Below are 18,885 nucleotides of genomic sequence, written 5' to 3'. Positions count from 1 at the left end.
ATTGTAAATTTTTCATACTGCCAAGACTCCCGATACAGAAAGGCTCGCGGTGCCCTTCTATTAGGCATTCCATCCGGGCGATTCCTTTGGAAAAAGATTTGATTTGATATTACTGGATTATCAAAAATCCCTAGCTGAGAACGATGGACGTCCTCACTGAAACAAAAGCGTATAATTTTCGAAGAAATCACATTTTTCTGATATTTTTCCACATCCTCACTTCTCTAATTTGTTGCGAATTCCTTAATATACCCTTCCGCGCATATATTAACTATATTAAAACTATAAATATATTTAAAATATATATTAAAACAACGACATGCTGGCTTAAATACGCACTCGGAGTAAAAAATTGTCTTAGATGAAGTTAAAAATATATGTATATTAAAAAATATTTAAATTTAATTTCACGTAGCCACGAAACTTAAATTCACGTCAAAAGAAACGTAAGAATCTTTCCGAGCAAAAAATGTATTCCCAAGTTTAAATTTTCAAAAGTCGACTTTCGAAGCATGATAATGGAAAGTCAAAAGGGAGACTTGTACGAAGGAGAATCAGTGGATCAACTCGCCAAACGAATGATTGAGCATCTTCTGAAATGGGGCGTGACGGATGCATTCAATGACAAGCAGATTTACACTATTTTGGAAAAGGTATGAATTTGAACATTCGAGTATTTTGCGATTTCTTCTAGATTCTGAAAGTCGTATAATTTTGTACAATGCAGCAATTCCCACGCGCAAGTCTGAGCAGATTTTGAAGTCCTACAGTAATATATTTACAGGCTGAGTCGACGTTGAATCCACTTCCAGCAATGCTCCAAGTTGAGCATCCAATCACAATTGTCGGAGATATCCATGGACAACTTGATGCTCTCATTCGTTATTTTGATGCCGTTGGATATCCTCCAAAAGTTAAATTTCTATTTCTCGGGGACTATGTGGATCGTGGAGCCAAATCATTCGAAGTGTCGCTTCTTCTATTCTGCTACAAAATTCGATATCCTCATTCGGTGCATTTGCTACGTGGCAATCATGAGTGTATGAAAATGAACCGTTTGTATGGTTTCTATGAGGAATTGGCAAGAAAGAGAGGAGGAAGGATGTGGAGACAATATCAAGTAAACAGAAGATTATCCCGTAATCACGACTTTTATAATATCTCTATGCCTTTCAGAATGTTTTCAACGAGCTTCCACTCTGTGCTCGAGTAGGTCAACGGATCCTTTGCATGCACGGAGGAATCTCTCAAAACTGTAACTCGTGGGAATCATTCAAAGCTCTGAAGAAACCGAATACTCCATTAACCTGTGACGAAGGTCTTCAAGTTGATTTGATGTGGGCTGATCCAACTCAAGATAAGTGCAACACGTTTGCAATGAACAAGGTATCACAATGCCTACTATTTACATTGACAATTTGTACTTTTCAGCAACGCGCAATTTCTGTAGTTTTCGGTGAAAAAGGATTGGATGTTTTCTTGAAAAAGCTTGGCCTCTCGTTGATTGTCAGAGCTCACGAAGTGTCTCAGGAAGGATTCAACTTCTTGTTCAACAAAAAATGTGTCACAGTATTCTCTGCACCATATTATTGTGGGAATGATACCAATTGTGGAGCAGTAAGTTATACGAGGTTATAAATTTTTTTAAATTGATTTGTTCAGATTATGCACGTCTCGGAATCTTACGAGATATCCTTCACAGTTCTCCGTCCACGAATGATTGCAACACCTGAAAATATTGAAATTGTAAAGCTGATGGAGAACAACTACAAAGGGCTGAGGGTTGCGAGTCCAGATCCAAGTAGGTTTAAGTGTCTTACTGAAAAATCTATGCATTTTCAGACCGTGGTCGTCATTTGCAATCTGCTGATGTTCCCAAGCCAACAGCACCGTCAGTGCAACTCGTTCCACCTGTCACGAAGCCAGTTGAAATTAAAAAGCAGTGATCTTTGAGATATGAAATAAAATGTGTGATATTCCCGTTTAAATTTGATTCACCAGAGCTGTCTGCTTATTACACAGAGCAATATTTCCTCGATTATATGGCCACGGGCTTAAATGACGCTCTCCATATTCCGCTTGAAGCGCCTGCTCGGCCAGATAAAACGTTAAAACGACAGAAAAAAATAATTTTCATATAAATATACCACAGATTCTTTAAGGAAATCATGAAGATTTGGAAGAATGCATCCTCAGGACTATGAAGCAACAAAAGAAAATTATAGTATAAATTTTTTCAATTTCAATCGGTTCACTTGGGAAGCTGGTTTAATTATAGAGTTAGACTCTGACGGTATTTTGGAAGGAAGATCATTACAACTATTCATAGATATAATTGGATTCGATGCAGAGTTTGCACCGAGTTCTGAAAGAGCTTGTGACGTTTCTAATGATACAGTAGTTGTAGGATTTCTCTCGAGAACTAGGAAACTTTCACATGAAGTTGGAATAGTATCAGTTTGAGAGAGAATCAGGAAAGTCGGTGAGGCCTGAACAACTAGAAATGGAATGTCTATTATGGATGCGAGATGGAGAGTTAGTTGTGTGGAAGAGGCACGGGATACATGACCAATTATTGATTTTCGTTGGCTGTCGGTGGAGAGATAGGAGAATTCGAATGGTGAAGAAGTTGAGTCGTTGAGAACTGAAATTTCTAATTTTATCAAGTAAAAAAGGAAATCCGTCAGCTATACATGTAATAAATTTAGTTTTTGCGCGGCTATTCAATGATAAAATATTCTGCTGTGTCAAAGAGTACCTTGGAATGTTAAAGTTTCCATGTTTCAGTAAGTTCTTAGCAATCTTTTTTTAATCTTGTGTAAGTTTAACTCACCTGTCATTTGAAAGCATCTCATAACTGGATCACTTTTGAACAATGAAAATAATGATTTTCTTGAGCCTATCGACAAACCACTCGACAGCTTTTCAATAGCCTAAAATAATTAACAATAAAAAATTCTAAAAATTTCGATCTGAGTCTGAATCTAAATTTGGCAAATAGTATTCTGGATTTAATACGGAGTTTTAAAAAAGCCATTTTCCTTTGCACAAATGAATTCAAGACTATTTTGTGGTCTTTTTTTACTTTTAGAGGCATTAAGCCTACTTCATGAATATCCACAAAAGTAGTATGCAACATTCGTTTGCTGATTCTTGTCACATGCCACAAGCCTTTGATATCTTGAATTGGAAATCCTCTTGGACAAGTGTTCATCATCTGAAACATTTATTTTTATAAGAGGTTATTAGGGGGAATCCCTCCCCCCCCCCTTGGGAATATTCTTGAAATCTTCTCACTACTTGAATTTTCTTAAAAATTAATACCTGCGCAATAGTGTCCAGTGCCTTTTTCTTATTAGGATCTAATTGAAATGCAGTTGAAACTCCATCCGGAACATCAGAAGTTCTTGGTATTGCAATATTCGTTATCACTTTTTCGCCGTAGTCTCGAATCATCAACCATCCATTTCTAATTAATGATTCTAAAGGATCAGCTCCTTCAGTTTTATAAAAAAGTAGTAAAAGTAAAAAATAACAGTAAAGTATTAAGGTTGTATTCATGACATAGCAGTATTATGCAATGGGTTGGAGAAGAGTAACGGGAAAAGTTGATGATCCGAGGAAACGGAAAACCGGATGGAGGTGCAATTAGTTGAAAGCACTGGTCCTGGTATAGCATTGTAGTAGGAACATGACAGGACTGTTGGCCTTCAGTAAATTAAAATATCTCCAGATATGATTTTCTTTTGCAGACTTTTGGTTATATTGAAAATATTTAATTTAATTCAATTAACTTTCAATTCAATTAATTAGAAAACTAATACATATTCAAAAATAACATAAAACAAATAAAAAATTTCAAAAGAAAAAAGAAAAAAGGAAAATTTGGATTCCTTCAACAATCGTCACATCCCCAATTTCTCTTATCTTCTGCATCCTTATTGTTATCATTTCCTCCTTCTGGTTTGTGCTTCTTCTCTGGAAGCGTATGTCCACGACATTGCTCTGTCGCATGCTCATCCGGCTCCCAAATCGAAAGATCGTTCCACACACGAGGTGGAGTGTAGATGCAGCATTAATTGGATTTGAGACGTCCCATAGGTTCGATATCTAAATTTTTCAGACTAAGGCTTCCATGGTATACAAGGCGCAGTTTCACTGCCTGCCTCACGCCGTCCTCCAGTCTTTTTTTCTTGCTTTTTGAGGTGATATCTCGAATATCTAATTCTTTCATTTCACTCATTTGGATAAAAATAAAATTAATAAAATTAAGTAAACCTTCACATGTGTTTCAGCAGAAATATGTAAAGGCGCGAGGCAGGCCTTACGATCATGCAGGCGTTTTGGCGTCTACGTGGAAACCTTATTATAGACCTTGGAATCAAACCACGACTCGTAAACCCCTAGCACGCAGAAAAAAAATATTTTGTTTAAAACCAATAATCTTACAAAACTTTTTATTATATGAAAAGTACCATAAAGTAAGCTTTGTTAAGTAGCAACCATCTTGACAACGACTTCTCCTTGCTGAGCACCAGCGGCAAACGGAGCCTTTGGATCGGTCTCATCAGCTGGGACTCGCGCATATTGAATGACAAGCTTGTCCTCCTTCGGTGGTCCAGCCAAACGATTCACGTCGAGCTTCGCCTTTCCCTTTGCATCAACAAATCCATAGACTGGGCGAACACGATACGATTCATTGTTGGACGACTTGACTTTGAATGCCAACCGAGATTCCGATTCGGAGACAATGTTATGAGTTGATGAACCGCCAGAAGCTGGGCAGTCGCCGGATGGAGGATCGATATTGATCATTTTCTGACTTCTTTTTGAGGAGACAAATTTGATCAGCAAATAGATGAGGGAAAAATTTGATATGGAGGAGGAAGGGTGCAAATCGACATTTTGATGAACTTTGCTGATAAGGGAGTTAAGAAGAGGTTACGTTTTTTTAAATTGTTATTATTTGAAACATAAATTTGATATAAATTTGAAACAAACAGATTTTTAACAATCAAAAACTCGTGCAAACTGTATCGTGGCATATCGATGAAAATCCAATTTCAAATAAATAAATCAGTACCAAAATTTTCGACGAATATGCAGTTTATTCAACTTACGATGTTTCTTCTTGTTGAAATACAGTGCGTCCAACTTCTATAGCACCCCCCTCCAATTTGGCGGTTTGGAGCTTCTCAAAATGTTTTTTGAAAAAGTGTTAGTGCAGTTCGATAGCAAATGTTGAAAAACCTATGCTCCCCAATTTTTATTATGATATCTCAAAAATCACAGGAATTAGGTCAAAATATCGGAAAAATGGCCGTCCAACTTCTATAGCACCCCCTCTGATTTTTGGCAATTTTCGGTAAAATCGGGGGTTTTCTTCTTAAATAATGAATTTATTTTGTGAATAACTTTACACCAAAATAATCAGACGGTTTCATTTTCACATTTAAAAAATAAATATAACCCCTGAAAACACGTGGAACGTCTAGGATTGTCCTGGAACGTTCGTATTTGCTTCAGAGGCCATTTCTCGGCTCCCAATGATTTTCGCAGCACCAAACTTGACCAAAATGATCTTCCCCACCTATTTATTACTATTCAAATAATTGTTGAAAACATTTATTCATATGAACCAAATGTTAAAGGGAGCAACTGCAGTGATTTTCAAAAGGCTTGATTTAACTATGAAAACTAGCGTTTGGAGGCGCAGAGCTGATGGTTTTGACTTCCTATTGTACAGAATTTTAGCTCACCCGGTTCAAATATCCTTGAAGCTTTGATTTTGATTAGAAGTCTTCGAAAATTTATTCGGAAAAGTTCATGAGACCGCTCAAAAGAGGACAAAGGCAAAGCGAGGCCGCAAGTATTTTTCTCACGCTAACACGCGAAAATTTTAAAGACGAAAGTAAGATATAATTTTCTGAATGACGATTTTTGTAGCTGTATTTATAACTCAACTGAAATTTAGCGAATTTGCTCATTGAATATTTCTATGGTCAAAGAACTTAAAAGCTAACAGACAAAACCTGAATCGGTGATTGTAGATGTCTAGCATTTGATGTATCCATGGATTTCCACAGATTTGATGTTCACATAATATAATTTTTATTTTTTTGCTATAATTTAGTAATTTTTAGTCGAAAATGTATTACCAACCTTCAGCTCTGCGCCTCCAAACGCTTGTTTTCATAGTTAAATCAAGCCTTTTGAAAATCACTGCAGTTGCTCTCTTTACCATTTGGGTCATATGAATAAATGTTCTCAACAATTATTTGAATAGTAATGCATAGGTGGGGAAGATCATTTTGGTCAAGTTTGGTGCTGCGAAAATCATTGGGAGCCGAGAAATGGCCTCTGAAGCAAATACGAACGTTCCAGGACAATCCTAGGCGTTCCACGTGTTTTCAGGGGGTATATTTATTTTTTAAATGTGAAAGTGAAACCAAATGATTATTTTGGTGTAAAGTTATTTACAAAATAAATTCATTAATTAAGAAGAAACCCCCCGATTTTACCGAAAATTGCCAAAAATCAGAGGGGGTGCTATAGAAGTTGGACGGCCATTTTTCCGATATTTTGACCTAATTCCTGTGATTTTTGAGATATCATAATAAAAATTGGGGAGCATAGGTTTTTCAACATTTGCTATCGAACTGCACTAGCACTTTTTCAAAAAATATTTTGAGAAGCTCCAAACCGCCAAATTGGAGGGGGGTGCTATAGAAGTTGGACGCACTGTATTAACTACGAATGCATCAAAGAAAACTCAAGATGTCATGAAGAAAAGAGAAAACGATGTTTTTTAAGTAAATACGGAACCATCCAACGCTTTGAGTTTTGGTGGGAGACTCAAGAGGAAGTGGATTCTGCAAAAAATCACTAGGCTCAATTGGTGTTGAGACAATCATCGAATCACAATTTTAAGTCTACAGAAAGTAAACATATTTTGTATAGTCTAATGGATGCACAATTTGCCGGTAGAATTTGTAATGTATGTAGAAGATAGTTTAAACTACTGTAAGTTGTCAATCAAAATATGGATTATCGTGAATGGAGCTACAGCTCCCTAAAAAACTCAATTACCCTGGAAGAGGCTAATAGTTATGCGAGACATATCTGGCTGCTGGCTGCACAACCACCTGAGCTTCTAAAGACATGGTGCATCAACGAAATGAACAAAAACCCCTTTTCAAATACACAATTTTATTCAAAAATATTACAAGAGGAAGATCAATAAGAACCTGTAACGATGCTTGCCGATGAGTTCCAACAGGCTGACGACATCGAACCTCAATAAAATCTGCTCGGCAATCCTGCGTGTGTGCTTGCACCGGAAGTGATGACATCTGAAAATTGAAATTAGACTCTGAAATTCTAAACTCACCTTCTGATCAGCGACTCGTCCATTAAAATTCGTAGTGGGTGGTAGGTGGAATTGGAGCATGCGTTGCCGATTCTACTGAAGTTGGGACTTTTTCGGTTGGCCATGGATTTTCTGGTCCTGGAATTTTCTCGGTTTGAGCTTGAACTGGAGCATCAGCAAAAATCAGGCCAACTGGAACATGGCCAGCAACCATCTCATTGAAGCATCCGTAGATTGTACGAGTTCCTCTTCTTGTTCGATCACTGGATCGTCTGAAGTTTGTTCTTCCTCAGATCCTGAAACATGAACACTTTATTGATCATTTTTGCTCACTGCAACATGTTTTGTCACACTTTAACAGTTCATATGTCGGTTGGTTTTGGTGCTATCAAACAATTGTCAACTAACAAAATGCTCAACTTTTGTTGCTCTACAATATTATTGATAGCAACTTTTTTCTCACACCAACTACTACCAAAATACGGCACACGCATCGATGCACCATATTTCTAAATTTCTCACCTTTTGTTCGACAACGCAGTAGTGAGTCCAACAATCTCCACATCCTCTGGCCATTGCTGAAACCTCAAACATCGTTCCATTTGCATACTGTCCTTCAGATACGTTGAAAAGATCATCAAATGATCACATTTCCTTCGAAAAGATCATGAAAAATGAATCAATTCTCTTAATTGTGGGACTATATATAGGAAATGTCACGAGGAATCCGTGACCAGATAACTTGAATTTTTTTCCGTTTTTTCTACATATTTTCATAGAATTATGTAGCTTACTGTTCAACTAGCTTTCTGTTCGCGGCACGTTGCCGATCTTCCGACGAATTCGGCAAATCGGCAATTTGTCGGTTTGCCGATTTGACGGAAAAAATCGTTTGCCGCCCACCCCTTGTTTTGAGCCTATTTTTGGCATTAGAATTCTTAAAAGGATTGCATCAAAAAATTCAGAAATTTGAGCTTCAAATTTTGAGCATTTTCAACTAGAACATTTCAAAATTGTTTCTTGATGTTCCAATTTTCCTGAAAAACACAACATGCAACAAAATTGTTTGTATTTTCTTGAAGCTGAACTTATTTCGATGAGGAAGACGAAAAGTTTGCAAAAAACTAGCAGCCTTCCCTAAATTTTTAGAGATTAAAAAATTAGCACAACAATTTCTGCAAAATTCTACAAAAAAAACAGTTTCTCTACAGCAACAAAAAAACATTCAGTGGATTTATTCGAAAAAAAATTAGAATATAACAAAACAAGGGAACAGGAGGGAAACAAAAAATACGGTTTCAGAAAACAAAATTCAGATTTGTTTTTTGAAAAAAAAAAATGTTACAGTATATTCAAATTATGAGAAGATGGAGAGAATTGCCCTGACACATTCTTCGATATAGGCAATTGAAAGATTCTGAAAAGAAAATTGTTGCAATCTAAAAAATCGATGCCAAGAAATGGACGGCGCTTATTTTAAGAAAAAATTTAACTCAGAAAAATGGAAGCGTAAATACATCAGATATGCTAAAACTTGAAAAAAATGAAATCAAATTTCAAAAAATCTGATAATAGGCTCCGCCCATTTCTTGGCTTAATTTTCACGGAAACGTACCATATCCACATGCTCCAACTCCGACAATTTCCCTGAAACTTGGCCCAAGAGCATGTCGACTGCTCGAGATTCCAACAAATTTAGGAGATTCTTGAAAAGTTTCAGGAATTCTCGGGCGCTCGTCGAATTGGGAGATGACGTCACGACGAATTTTCGCTGAATTTTGTAGAATGCCACGTCGAGCACCGAATTGATTCGATTCGTTGGAATTTTCTGAAAAAAATTGGGATTGTTTTTTTTTTAAAGAAATTCATGTTTTCTCCCAAAAATTCGGAGAAAAAGAAAATGATATTTCGTGTGTTTTTGAAGAAAATCGAAAATCTCCTACGAAAATTCCTTTATGAATCAGGAATAAAAAATAATTTTGTTATTTTCAAATTTAACTGATGAAATTCTGTTTAAATTTCCAGATTTTCCCTAATTTTTAGCCATTTTTCCCATACTTCATCGCCTCCAGTTTCGCTAATTGTCTTGATATTTCTTGCGAGCTCCGCGAGCTCTTCGCATTGCAACAGAATAAGAAGGCGACGTAAAAGTGTCAAAAAATCGTGAAGGCTGATTGTCTCTGTTGGTTCTGGACATGCGTAGGTCGTCGAAGAGAATCTGAAAGAAAAATCAAGTTAAATTTCAAAAAAGTCGGTGTTTTTTAGTTTTAAAGGTGTTTGAAACGTTTTTTGGAGAAATTTAACTTTTCTAAATTATTTAAAACAATTTTGTCGTTTAAAAAGGGAAGAAATTATGAATACTGATTTTTTTAAACTTTAAAAAAATCAAAAAATATCTACCTAACTTCTAGAAAAAAAAGAAAATAATTCGTTAAACTTAAATCTAATTCCAAAAATATTTCAACTTTTTTGTATTTCTCTTAAAATATCACAAAATCGTACTCCGCTTGGGTGTATGCCACGTTCTCATAGGAGAAGCTCAAATGTTCAGTGCTTCTTGGCTCAGTTTTCACAGAAAGAATCGGCATTCCAGAAGATACAGGAGCACAGGGTTCAATTGGATATACTCCTTCAAATTGAATATCATCAGTTTCAATTCTGGAATGATCAGAAGTAGTGGTATTTTCATTGGCCTTTGGAGTTGGAGGTCTGAAAAAAAAACCATTTTATTAATGAATGAATTTTTATAAATGTTCAATTTATTTTGTTTGAAAATGCTGTTTTTTTTTAATAGAAAAATCTGAAAGATTGGCCAAAATTATAGAAACCGTATATTTTTTTCGTTTTCTTTAAAAAAAATTTTTTCGAAGATTATTTTAAATTTTACGAACTTTTTCTTATTTTTGACGACTTTTTCTTGTTTTTTGGTGCCCGAACAACCAGCTTTCTCATTTTTGTCGCTTTTCACATTAGAGCCACTGAGACATCTTTTGGGTTGGGAAGCGCTGAAAAATTTTAAAAAAATACTCTTCAAATTTTTAAAAATAACTTTTGACATGATAAAAATTAAAAACAAGATTAAGCCACTTTTTTTTTGCAAAAATTAGAAAAATTTTTGAGAGATCGTTTGATCATTTTACTAGAAAAGCACTAAAATTTCAAGAAATTTTCTGAACTAAAATTCTGCAATTTCACAGAACGTGAGCATTATCTAACTTCATATAATTTTCAGAAAAGTTTGGAATTTTTTTCGTTTTTTTCAAAAGAATCTAATTAGTTTGAAAATTTTAAAATAAATTTTTTACAAAGAAATTAACAATTCACACGAACTTTTTCTTATTTTCAGCAAGTTTTGGTCGTTTTTTGGAACTTGGGCAGCTTGTTCTCTCGTCCTTGTCACTTTTGTCGGAAGAGTCTCCCAGCAAACGTTTTCGGAGTATCGCGGGGCTGAAAATTTGAAATAATTGTAACTCTAAAATTGAAATAATTTAGTGAGAGGTTTTTTCAAAAAAAATCCAAGCGACAATTTTAAAAATTTTAAAATAAACATTTTTTGAATAATTAGGAAAATTGAATTTTCCACACTTTTTTTTCGGTTTTTTAATATTCCCTTAAATAATAACTGTATGCAATTCAAAACCTGATTGAAAATAACTTTGAAAATTGCCTACTCTAGTTTTTTCGGCTGGAAATTTGAATTTTCAACTAACTTTTTCTTATTTCCTGAAATTTTAGTCAGCTTTTTGGAATTCGAGCAACTTGGTCCTTCCTCTCTGTTACTTTCGTCTGATGAGTCACTCAATATACGCACTCTGGATGCGGTGGAAGATCTAAAAATGGGGAAATTTAAATTTTACAAAAAATCACGATTTTTTAATAAAAATATGCAATTTGTACATACCGTACTAACCTTTTCTCATTTGCTGCAATTTTCCGTTGCTTTTCAGTTTTTGATCGACTCGATCGATCATCCTGGTCACTTTCTTCAGAAGAACTTGTCACTAGACGTCTTTTGGCTGACGAAGCTCTGAAAATTGTTTTAGGAATAATCATGTTAGCAAATTTTAAAATTGTATTCAAAAACTGTTCAAACACTGAACATTTAGAATTTTGGAGTAAATTTATTGAGTTATTCACTAACCTCTTCCTATTTTCAGAATTTTCAACAACTTTCGGTTGTCGTTCAGTTATCGAATGAAAATCCGTTTCCTCTGCGTCGGTGTCATTCTCAGAACCACTAGTGCTGAAAAATGGAAAATTACATTAAAAATTTGTTTCCGGTAATTTTCAAATTTCAAAAAATGGAAGAAATTATTCTCTAGAAATTTACCATTTTAAAAAAAGTACCAAAATTAGTATGTTTCTGAAATTCGTTTTTTACGGAACTTACGGAATGGTTGATTTTATTTCAATTTTTGCGGGAAATTTTAAAATTCGCACAAACTTTTTCTCATTTTCAGCGTTTTTTCGCTGCATTTTTTGGAAAATTCAAATATTTCGTATTTTCTCGAAGAAGAATTTTCGTAGTGTTAAAAGAGAATTTTTCCAAAAATTGATATTTTCACTTGATATTTTATAGTAAAACAATTTTTTTTAATGTTTAATCCGACTTATTCTCAAATTTCAGCAATTTCCAACCTCTTTTTCGTCTTTTTAACATCATGCTCGGCCTCTTTCTTCTCACAATCGACATCCTTAATCAAATCCAAACTTCTCTTTCGATTCTTTAACCTATCCGACATTGAATGATTTCCTTCAAGCTTCAATCCACCATCATTACAAGACACATACTTTGTAATCAATTGCTCGTCATCAACACGAACCACGGCGTTTTTGCGAAGCCTGGAAAAATAATTTATGGAATTTTTGATAATTTTTCGAGAAACATAATAATAATTTTTAAAAGAACATTTTGAATTATTTTTGTTGAAAAAACCATTATGAAATTTTTTATATTTTCAGGAGAACAAATATCATACTCTTTCAAAAAATCCGCATCCACCTTAACACTCAAAACGAAAATGATGCGAACTCGAGCCTCAATGCTATAATTATCCAAACGATGTATAATCGGAGCCAGTTTTGACATGAATCTGAAAAAAAAACAGAATGATTGAAAATATTCGAAATTCTAGTCAGTACCTTTGACGAATACATTCCTCTTTTACATTCTGCTTCATCCTTGCTTGATACAATTTCCAAATATCTGTTTTAATCGCTGGAACACTGATTTTCTCTGTAATTTCCACGAGAAAATCAATCATTCGCTCGAGTTCTGGCTCCAATTTCGGCAAATCTGAATCCGCGGAAGCATCTGGTGCATCTGAATTTTGAGCTTCATCCTGATCAATTGTTGGCGAGTTTGGAGTCAAAATTTCTGGATTCTCATCATTTTCAGCTTCTTCCTGGTCGATTGGGGGCTCCGGTTGCACACTTGAAGCTTCGGACGGCTCCAAAGTTCTCGTTTCAAGCGGAATTTGAGCTTCTGGCTCCGAGTTTGATGGGAAATCCGTTGGTTCTTCTACTTTGATGGTTCTCGACGGAATTTGCTCCAATTTCACCGATCGCAGCCCAATTCTCGACGAATCCGAACGATTTTGGGTGGAATTTTCAGATATTTCCGAGATTTTCATTGGATGCTGGGTTGAAGCGAAACTTTCCGACAAACTGTGAGATTCGGGACGTTCTTCTTTCACCGGGGTTTTCGATTGAGCCGAAATTGGATTTTTTGATAAAATTCGAGCTTCTGGTGTCATTTCAATCTGTTGTTGATTTTCCGTCGAACTTTGAGCACTTTTTCCTGACTGAACCAATTTTTGTGGAGTTTTCGAAGGGATTCCGTGCAAATCCACGCGATTTCGAACAGAAACTGTATTTTCCGATGAACTTTGAGCATCTCCGCCAATTCTCTCCGGTCCAACCGATTTTTGAGAAGTTTCTGCTGTAACTTCGCACACATCCGAGCGACTTTGAACAGAAACTGGATCTTCCGGTAAAATTTGAGTTGTTGGCGCTATTTCGTCGAGCTTTTGCTGATCTTCTGACGAATTTGGAGCACCTGAGCCTCTATTCTCCGACGTAACCTTCTGTTGCGGGGTTTTCGATGGAATATCGTGCAAATCCACGGTATTTTGAGTAGAAACTGGATTTTCCGCCGCATTTGGATTATCAGAGCTAGCTTCCTTCACTATGACAAATTTTTGTGGGATTTTCACCGCATTATTAACGAAAACTGAACTTTTCGGCATGATTTGAGCTTCTTGTCCAAATGCCATCGATTTTTTTGTATTAACCGGCCGGTCTAGAGTAGAAACTGGAAATTTCAACATCGTTTTAGCTACTGCTTGCGGAATTGGATTTTTCTGAGCATCTGGACGGCTTTTCAATGAAGTTCCGTGCAAATCCGAGTGATTTTGAGCAGAATCATCAGGAGATTTTGAGCGTTCCCGCCAAAATTGAAAACTTCTCGAAAGGAGCGGCGCTGTGCTCGATGCTTCAATTGGAATTTCTCGATTTGCAGCATCCAAATTCGAGGTGCCCTCCAGAGAATCATCACGAGGCTTTATCACGTTCACAAGTCGCTGAAGTTTTTGTATCTCTTCGGATTGTCGGGTTTCCAGTTCCACGGAAGCACGTTCTCTCGGATTGTGGGTGGATGACGTGGCGGAAAGTTTTCTGAAAATGAGGAAATAAATTTATAGAATTAAAACAACTTTTTTAATGAAAAATTCATTAAAAGGATTTGATGATTGTTTGAATTGAATAATATTCAAATTTGTTTCAAATTTACAAATCCTTTTATGCTGATTGTGAGAACTTTATTTTAAACTTTTTTTCTTCAGAATTTCGAGATTTTCCGATTTTCTATTCTAAAATTTTTACCGTTTCAAATCCTCTTCAGTGACATCCCAGCGACTCGATTTTCTGGAACTTTGTGACGTCACAGGTCTCTGGAGCTCACCCATGCTTCCAGAATGGGTGGTGCTCCTGGAAAAAATAGGCATTACCCAATTGTCGCATTTTTCAAAATTAAAACACAAAAAGCTCCGTCACTTTAATGGCTTTTTGTATCGTTTTTTCTTAAGTTATGCGAAATTTTCCGTCTTTTTTCGGCATTCTTACAAATATTCAATTTCCAGGGATTAGAAGGAGGATCACCCGTAATAAAAGGTAGAATGTACCATTTTCTCTCCATATGCTCTTTTGGAGTTGGTTCCGGCGCTTCTGTGTGAACGTGTGGATTTACTAGAAGAATTGGAGAGGAATCCGAAAATTGAGATGATTCAGCTTTTTTCGTAACTTGTATCGACTCTCCATTGATAATTCCCGTTTCTTCCTTCTTAACATAACTGGAATGAAAAAAAGAATTCTTCTTATGCATAGTTTCCTTTAGTTGAAGTGTGAGAAGTTTAATGGATTTTCCTGAAACTGAGCTAATCGGCGATGATTCTCTTGACATTTCCAGAGGTGGAGGTGGCGGTGGTGGCAATGGTGAGAACACGCGATTTCTGGAATGAATATTTGCTTGAATAGTTTTCTTCATTTTTCGCTTTTAGAGGTCTCGAAACGACCAATTCTATAATGTGTGCGTCTTTAGGAATCTACAGTAATCCTTAAAGGCGCACACACTTTTGCATTAAAAGGGGAGTATCGGCTCTGATTTGGTTATTTATACGGTAATATAGGCACATTTAGATGCTGTAATGCAAAAAAAAAAACACAGAATCGATACTCCTCCGTTGAAAAATCTGTTGTTTCGAGACCCGGATCCGTGTTTTTACGGCAAAAATCGCTCTGAACAACAATACAAACCCGCTCTCTGGGACAATTTCTCCTTCTTCCACGTTCTCCATCGCTGCCTGAACTTCTACTTCATTTGCTGCTTGGCTGGTTTCTCTTCCAGATTCATCAGGCATCCTGAATTTTAGTATTTAAAATTTTCGAAAAAAAAAAATTAAAAACCCTGCAAGAAGTTTCGTCATCTGTTCCTTCAAATACAGCTCATAGTCTTTGGTTTTTCGATCCAAACTGTGTACATTCAACGGACTCTTGTCTGTCTTCGAATATTTCATCAAAAATAACTGTCGATTCTTGTTCAGAAACACATTGACACCAGCGTCGTGGAGCCTGAATTTAAAAAAATTAAAATATTCTTAAGTTTCGAAAGTTGTTAAAGGTGGAGAAAATCGGAGAAGTTTTTTTAAACTTTGATACTAATTTCAGTTTTTTAACAAGACGATTTCAAGCTGGAATTTGAAATCAGGGAAAATATTCAGCATTTTTTCACATGGATATTCGTAATAAGGAGCCAATTTTTTTCCAGTTTTCGATCCTTCACACCGTCAAATAATTATAATTAAAACAAACCATTCTAGTACATTCTCTTCAACTGATACACTTGTCACATACAAAACATTGCGTAATGTTATTGCATTCATCAGACGATCATCATTCAATACAATATTCGATTTCATCACTCGACTAGTGAAATCCGAAATTAATTTTCCTAGATCATCGTCAATCTCCTCGACAGTCTTCTCTGATCCAAACTCCTGCTTGAACACGTGGCACAGATGTTTCGTGTGTCGTGGCATCATCGGAATGATTTTTGATTGATTGATAATCGATTTAAGTAGTTTCTCTTGTTCTTCGTTAAATGGTGTTTTTGATGGTTCAGGATCGATTTGTGAAGTGCTGCTTGAAGATGCGGAAATCTGAAAATAACTTTTGTTTGATTCAAACTTTCAAATCTCGACTTTGACAATCTCATTTATTTATAAAGCTTGTACTGTCAGAAACGAAAAGTTTTGCCAGACGGTGAGAAAAAAAACCGACAATGTTCGATAAAAAAATGTCTGAAAGCACGGGGAGTCAGAATGTCTTATTTTGATTTGATCTTCATAAAATGCGGGAGAAGAGACGCAGACTTCTCATCTTATTTCGCCTGGTTAAGAGCGTGCTGACGTCACAATTTTTTTGGAAAACTATTCCCGCACTTTTTGTAGATCAGAATTAAATAAGACAGCCTAACACCACGTGTGAAAGCTGTTACAAATGCAAAGTGTTGTGAAAATTTCGCCGCAAAAGCGGCTTATGCATGCAACAAGGTACCATATTCAAAATGTCTAGAAGACCGTTCTGCTTTTCCAATTGAGCTTTTCAGACATTTTTAATCGAAAATTTTCGTTTTTCTGTGAAATACCAACACTTGGCGTTTTTCGTGGGGATTTCGGAGTAAAACCCAATTGTTCTGCAATTTTCTTAAATTCGGCACATTTCAACATACAGAGAGTTCCGGCGGTTTCCAATAACCATCATTCTGAATATACTTTCTCTTCCATTCCCGTCGACAATTCTCAGAATCCTCCAAGTGCACAGTACATTTTAATGAACAATTCAAAGGAAAGAAATCGTCATTAAAATCGATAGTAATCTCATGTCCATATGGAATGAAGTCTCTTGCTTTGATAATTATATGGAATTCTGTATTGTTTCTTTCATAACTAAGATAACTATTCGGAAAGCAGCTTCTTCGGACAAATCTTCCAGGATTATTTCCAGTCCCTCGAGCATCCAAACAGACACATCCGTATGTGAATAGAAAGTTCACATTTCGAGAATCTTCTTGAAGTTCATGATGAAATGCCAATAATCCTCGAATCCTCACAATTGGCTCGTCCGGCTCGATGTCTAGATTTGAGACGAGAGCTCTGTTGATTAAATAGGATTTCGAAATTTCGATACTGCGACACTTTTTTCCGAAACTTCGAACTTCTGTGATGGGGAATAGTGTCGGAAGCAGCTCCTCGACGTTTTTCGAAATGATTGTTGATGATTTGTTTTTCGGGTTCATTATAATGCGATCTGAATAAATTTCAAATTAATTTTGGCAATGAAAATATGGATTAAAATAGAAATAAGCCTGCAAGCATAGAGGAAACCAGATTTTCGGTTTTTTTTTTCAGAAAAATGACAAAAATTAAGCGCAGGAATGAAAATAGATGAAAAAAAACCGTTTCTTCGAACATTTGTAGAATTTGTGTTGGTTTTTTTTAAAAGGATAATGCGAAATTTTGGAGTTATATGCACTTCACTGAAAAACGGATAGTTCTAATGGGAAGGAAAATTCTTATTCGTGAAGTTATTGGGCCCATTTTCTTCAATTTGCTCGATGATTTAAGAGGCACTGAAGAAAATGCGAGGAAATTATTTTTTTTAATTGTCTGACTCTACGGATTTTTTTTTAATATCCACTATTTTTTCGGGATTTTTTTTTTGATAATTCTCTGTTTTGAACAAGATTTTATAACACAGAAACATAGGAAAATGCCGAACTTTAGCTCTGAAAACTATTAAAAGTTATTTTTATCATGAAGTACAATTTTTCACGGAGAAACCCGACACAAATAAAAGTTTTACGTGATGTTCAACGTTTAATATAAATTTTCAAACAAATAAATCGAATATTGGCCAAAAAAACTAAAGAAAACAGAGTAAAAAGTTCAAAAATAAGATTGCAATTGTTGAAAAACAATGAAAACAATTGCTCGTAAAGTTATGGCGAAGTACGCAAAAGCCTCTGCGTACTTCGCAATCTACCGTAGTCATCAATTAATTTTTTTGTCAGTCGCGCGCGACAACATGTCGTGCCGTGCCGAGAAATACTGCATAGGATATAAAAACAAAGAAACGTTAAGTGATAGCTGAAAATATCAGTTTGATTTAAATGGCTACAAGGTTATTCCTTGACACAAAAAATATCCCGTAGGGAAAACTACAGTAATTCTTTAACATCTTTAAATTTCGATTTAAATTTCGGAAACATTGATTTATCGATTGAATATTGAAATTAAGCCGAAAATTAAAAACTAATACGAGGAAACGAAGAAAAATGAATATCGATGTCACTATTCGAAAAGAAAATCATTTCAAAAATCCGTAAATCGACTAAAGCGCTACAGTAGTCATTTTAAGTATTAATATAGTTCTCGCTACGAGATATTTTGCGCACTATGCATTCTCAGAGTTTTGTGTTCCCGTATACACAGTGCTCAAATTCTTCGTCCAAAAAATTTCTGAGCTTATTTCAAGTTTGATCCAACTCTTGTTAATGTCTTATATAACTTTAAAACGATTCAAAAAACGATTAGGTCAAAAAGTTTGATTTTTAACGCCGCCAAAAAAATTTGCATACGCTTTATAAGCAACTTTTGTACCAAGTTTATATTTCTTTTGAGCCAGACTTGGACAAGAAGTTAGCATTTTGTGTCAGCGCATATTGAAATTTCACTACCATTTCTAATATACTGTAAAGGATAGTTACTTTTGTGGAAAATCTGAACTTTTATCAATTGCACCATAAAAGACGAGGTTACCAAGTGTTCACAGTATGAACTTCACACGTGGTGTTAGAGTGTCCCATTGATCTACGTAGTTCACATTGTTCACAAATGTTCACATTATCCAGATATTCTAATTCAGAAACTAGTATACACCTTTCTCCATTTCATTGCACT

The 18,885-nt window shown here is 35.6% G+C and overlaps 5 protein-coding genes and 2 pseudogenes across 11 annotated transcripts; 2 read left to right on the top strand and 5 right to left on the bottom strand.

The window, feature by feature from the left end:
• Positions 1-234: 234 nt before the first annotated feature.
• Positions 235-1,985, top strand: R08A2.2 (Serine/threonine-protein phosphatase). Its single transcript, NM_074231.7, has 6 exons — positions 235-653; positions 785-1,120; positions 1,177-1,386; positions 1,432-1,617; positions 1,663-1,801; positions 1,843-1,985. Exons 1-6 carry the CDS (start codon positions 513-515, stop codon positions 1,944-1,946), a joined length of 1,116 nt encoding a protein of 371 aa, NP_506632.2. The 5' UTR covers positions 235-512; the 3' UTR covers positions 1,947-1,985.
• Positions 1,986-2,121: 136 nt separating this feature from the next.
• R08A2.5 (START domain-containing protein) lies at positions 2,122-3,576 on the bottom strand (the record flags this gene model as incomplete). 2 transcript variants are annotated; one of them, NM_074230.6, is made up of 4 exons in its annotated part: positions 2,122-2,644; positions 2,834-2,933; positions 3,107-3,217; positions 3,325-3,576. In NM_074230.6, 4 exons carry the CDS (start codon positions 3,559-3,561, stop codon positions 2,220-2,222), a joined length of 873 nt encoding a protein of 290 aa, NP_506631.3. In that variant the 3' UTR covers positions 2,122-2,219. The 2 variants fall into 2 exon arrangements, with proteins under 2 accessions (NP_506631.3, NP_001263890.2); NM_001276961.5 differs by having other exon boundaries at positions 2,123-2,644; positions 3,086-3,217; positions 3,325-3,561.
• A 319-nt stretch (positions 3,577-3,895) lies between these two features.
• On the bottom strand, positions 3,896-4,243 carry R08A2.6 (annotated as a pseudogene). Its single transcript has one exon. A coding segment is annotated over exon 1 (348 nt).
• A 248-nt stretch (positions 4,244-4,491) lies between these two features.
• On the bottom strand, positions 4,492-4,815 carry ssp-33 (MSP domain-containing protein; the record flags this gene model as incomplete). The annotated part of the gene is made up of 1 exon (NM_074229.5): positions 4,492-4,815. The coding sequence occupies one exon, from the start codon at positions 4,813-4,815 to the stop codon at positions 4,492-4,494; it is 324 nt and encodes a 107-aa protein (NP_506630.1).
• Positions 4,816-6,763: 1,948 nt separating this feature from the next.
• On the top strand, positions 6,764-6,996 carry R08A2.8 (annotated as a pseudogene). The gene has a single exon. A coding segment is annotated over exon 1 (233 nt).
• Positions 6,997-7,552: 556 nt separating this feature from the next.
• R08A2.9 (uncharacterized protein) lies at positions 7,553-7,934 on the bottom strand (the record flags this gene model as incomplete). The annotated part of the gene is made up of 2 exons (NM_001269686.2): positions 7,553-7,665; positions 7,892-7,934. 2 exons carry the CDS (start codon positions 7,932-7,934, stop codon positions 7,553-7,555), a joined length of 156 nt encoding a protein of 51 aa, NP_001256615.2.
• Positions 7,935-8,590: 656 nt separating this feature from the next.
• set-5 lies at positions 8,591-17,226 on the bottom strand (the record flags this gene model as incomplete). Of its 4 annotated transcripts, NM_001269683.3 has the most annotated exons (18): positions 8,591-8,786; positions 8,985-9,197; positions 9,428-9,587; positions 9,872-10,078; positions 10,261-10,374; positions 10,700-10,816; positions 11,080-11,199; positions 11,280-11,396; positions 11,511-11,612; positions 12,008-12,211; positions 12,349-12,462; positions 12,512-14,044; positions 14,252-14,356; positions 14,551-14,877; positions 15,182-15,286; positions 15,332-15,496; positions 15,737-16,083; positions 16,656-17,226. In NM_001269683.3, the coding sequence occupies 18 exons, from the start codon at positions 17,220-17,222 to the stop codon at positions 8,727-8,729; spliced, it is 4,677 nt and encodes a 1,558-aa protein (NP_001256612.1). The 4 variants fall into 4 exon arrangements, with proteins under 4 accessions (NP_001256612.1, NP_001263889.1, NP_001256613.1 ...); NM_001276960.4 differs by lacking the exon at positions 10,261-10,374 and having other exon boundaries at positions 8,600-8,786; positions 16,656-17,222; NM_001269684.3 differs by lacking the exon at positions 16,656-17,226 and having other exon boundaries at positions 8,727-8,786; positions 11,271-11,396; positions 15,737-15,966.
• Positions 17,227-18,885: the final 1,659 nt, after the last annotated feature.

The sequence above is a fragment of the Caenorhabditis elegans genome, chromosome V (genome assembly GCF_000002985.6).
Source record: "Caenorhabditis elegans chromosome V".
In the NCBI taxonomy this organism is placed as follows: Eukaryota; Metazoa; Nematoda; class Chromadorea; order Rhabditida; family Rhabditidae; genus Caenorhabditis; species Caenorhabditis elegans.
Note: the sequence above shows the minus strand (reverse complement) of the source record. Positions and strands in the feature narration are given on the sequence as shown.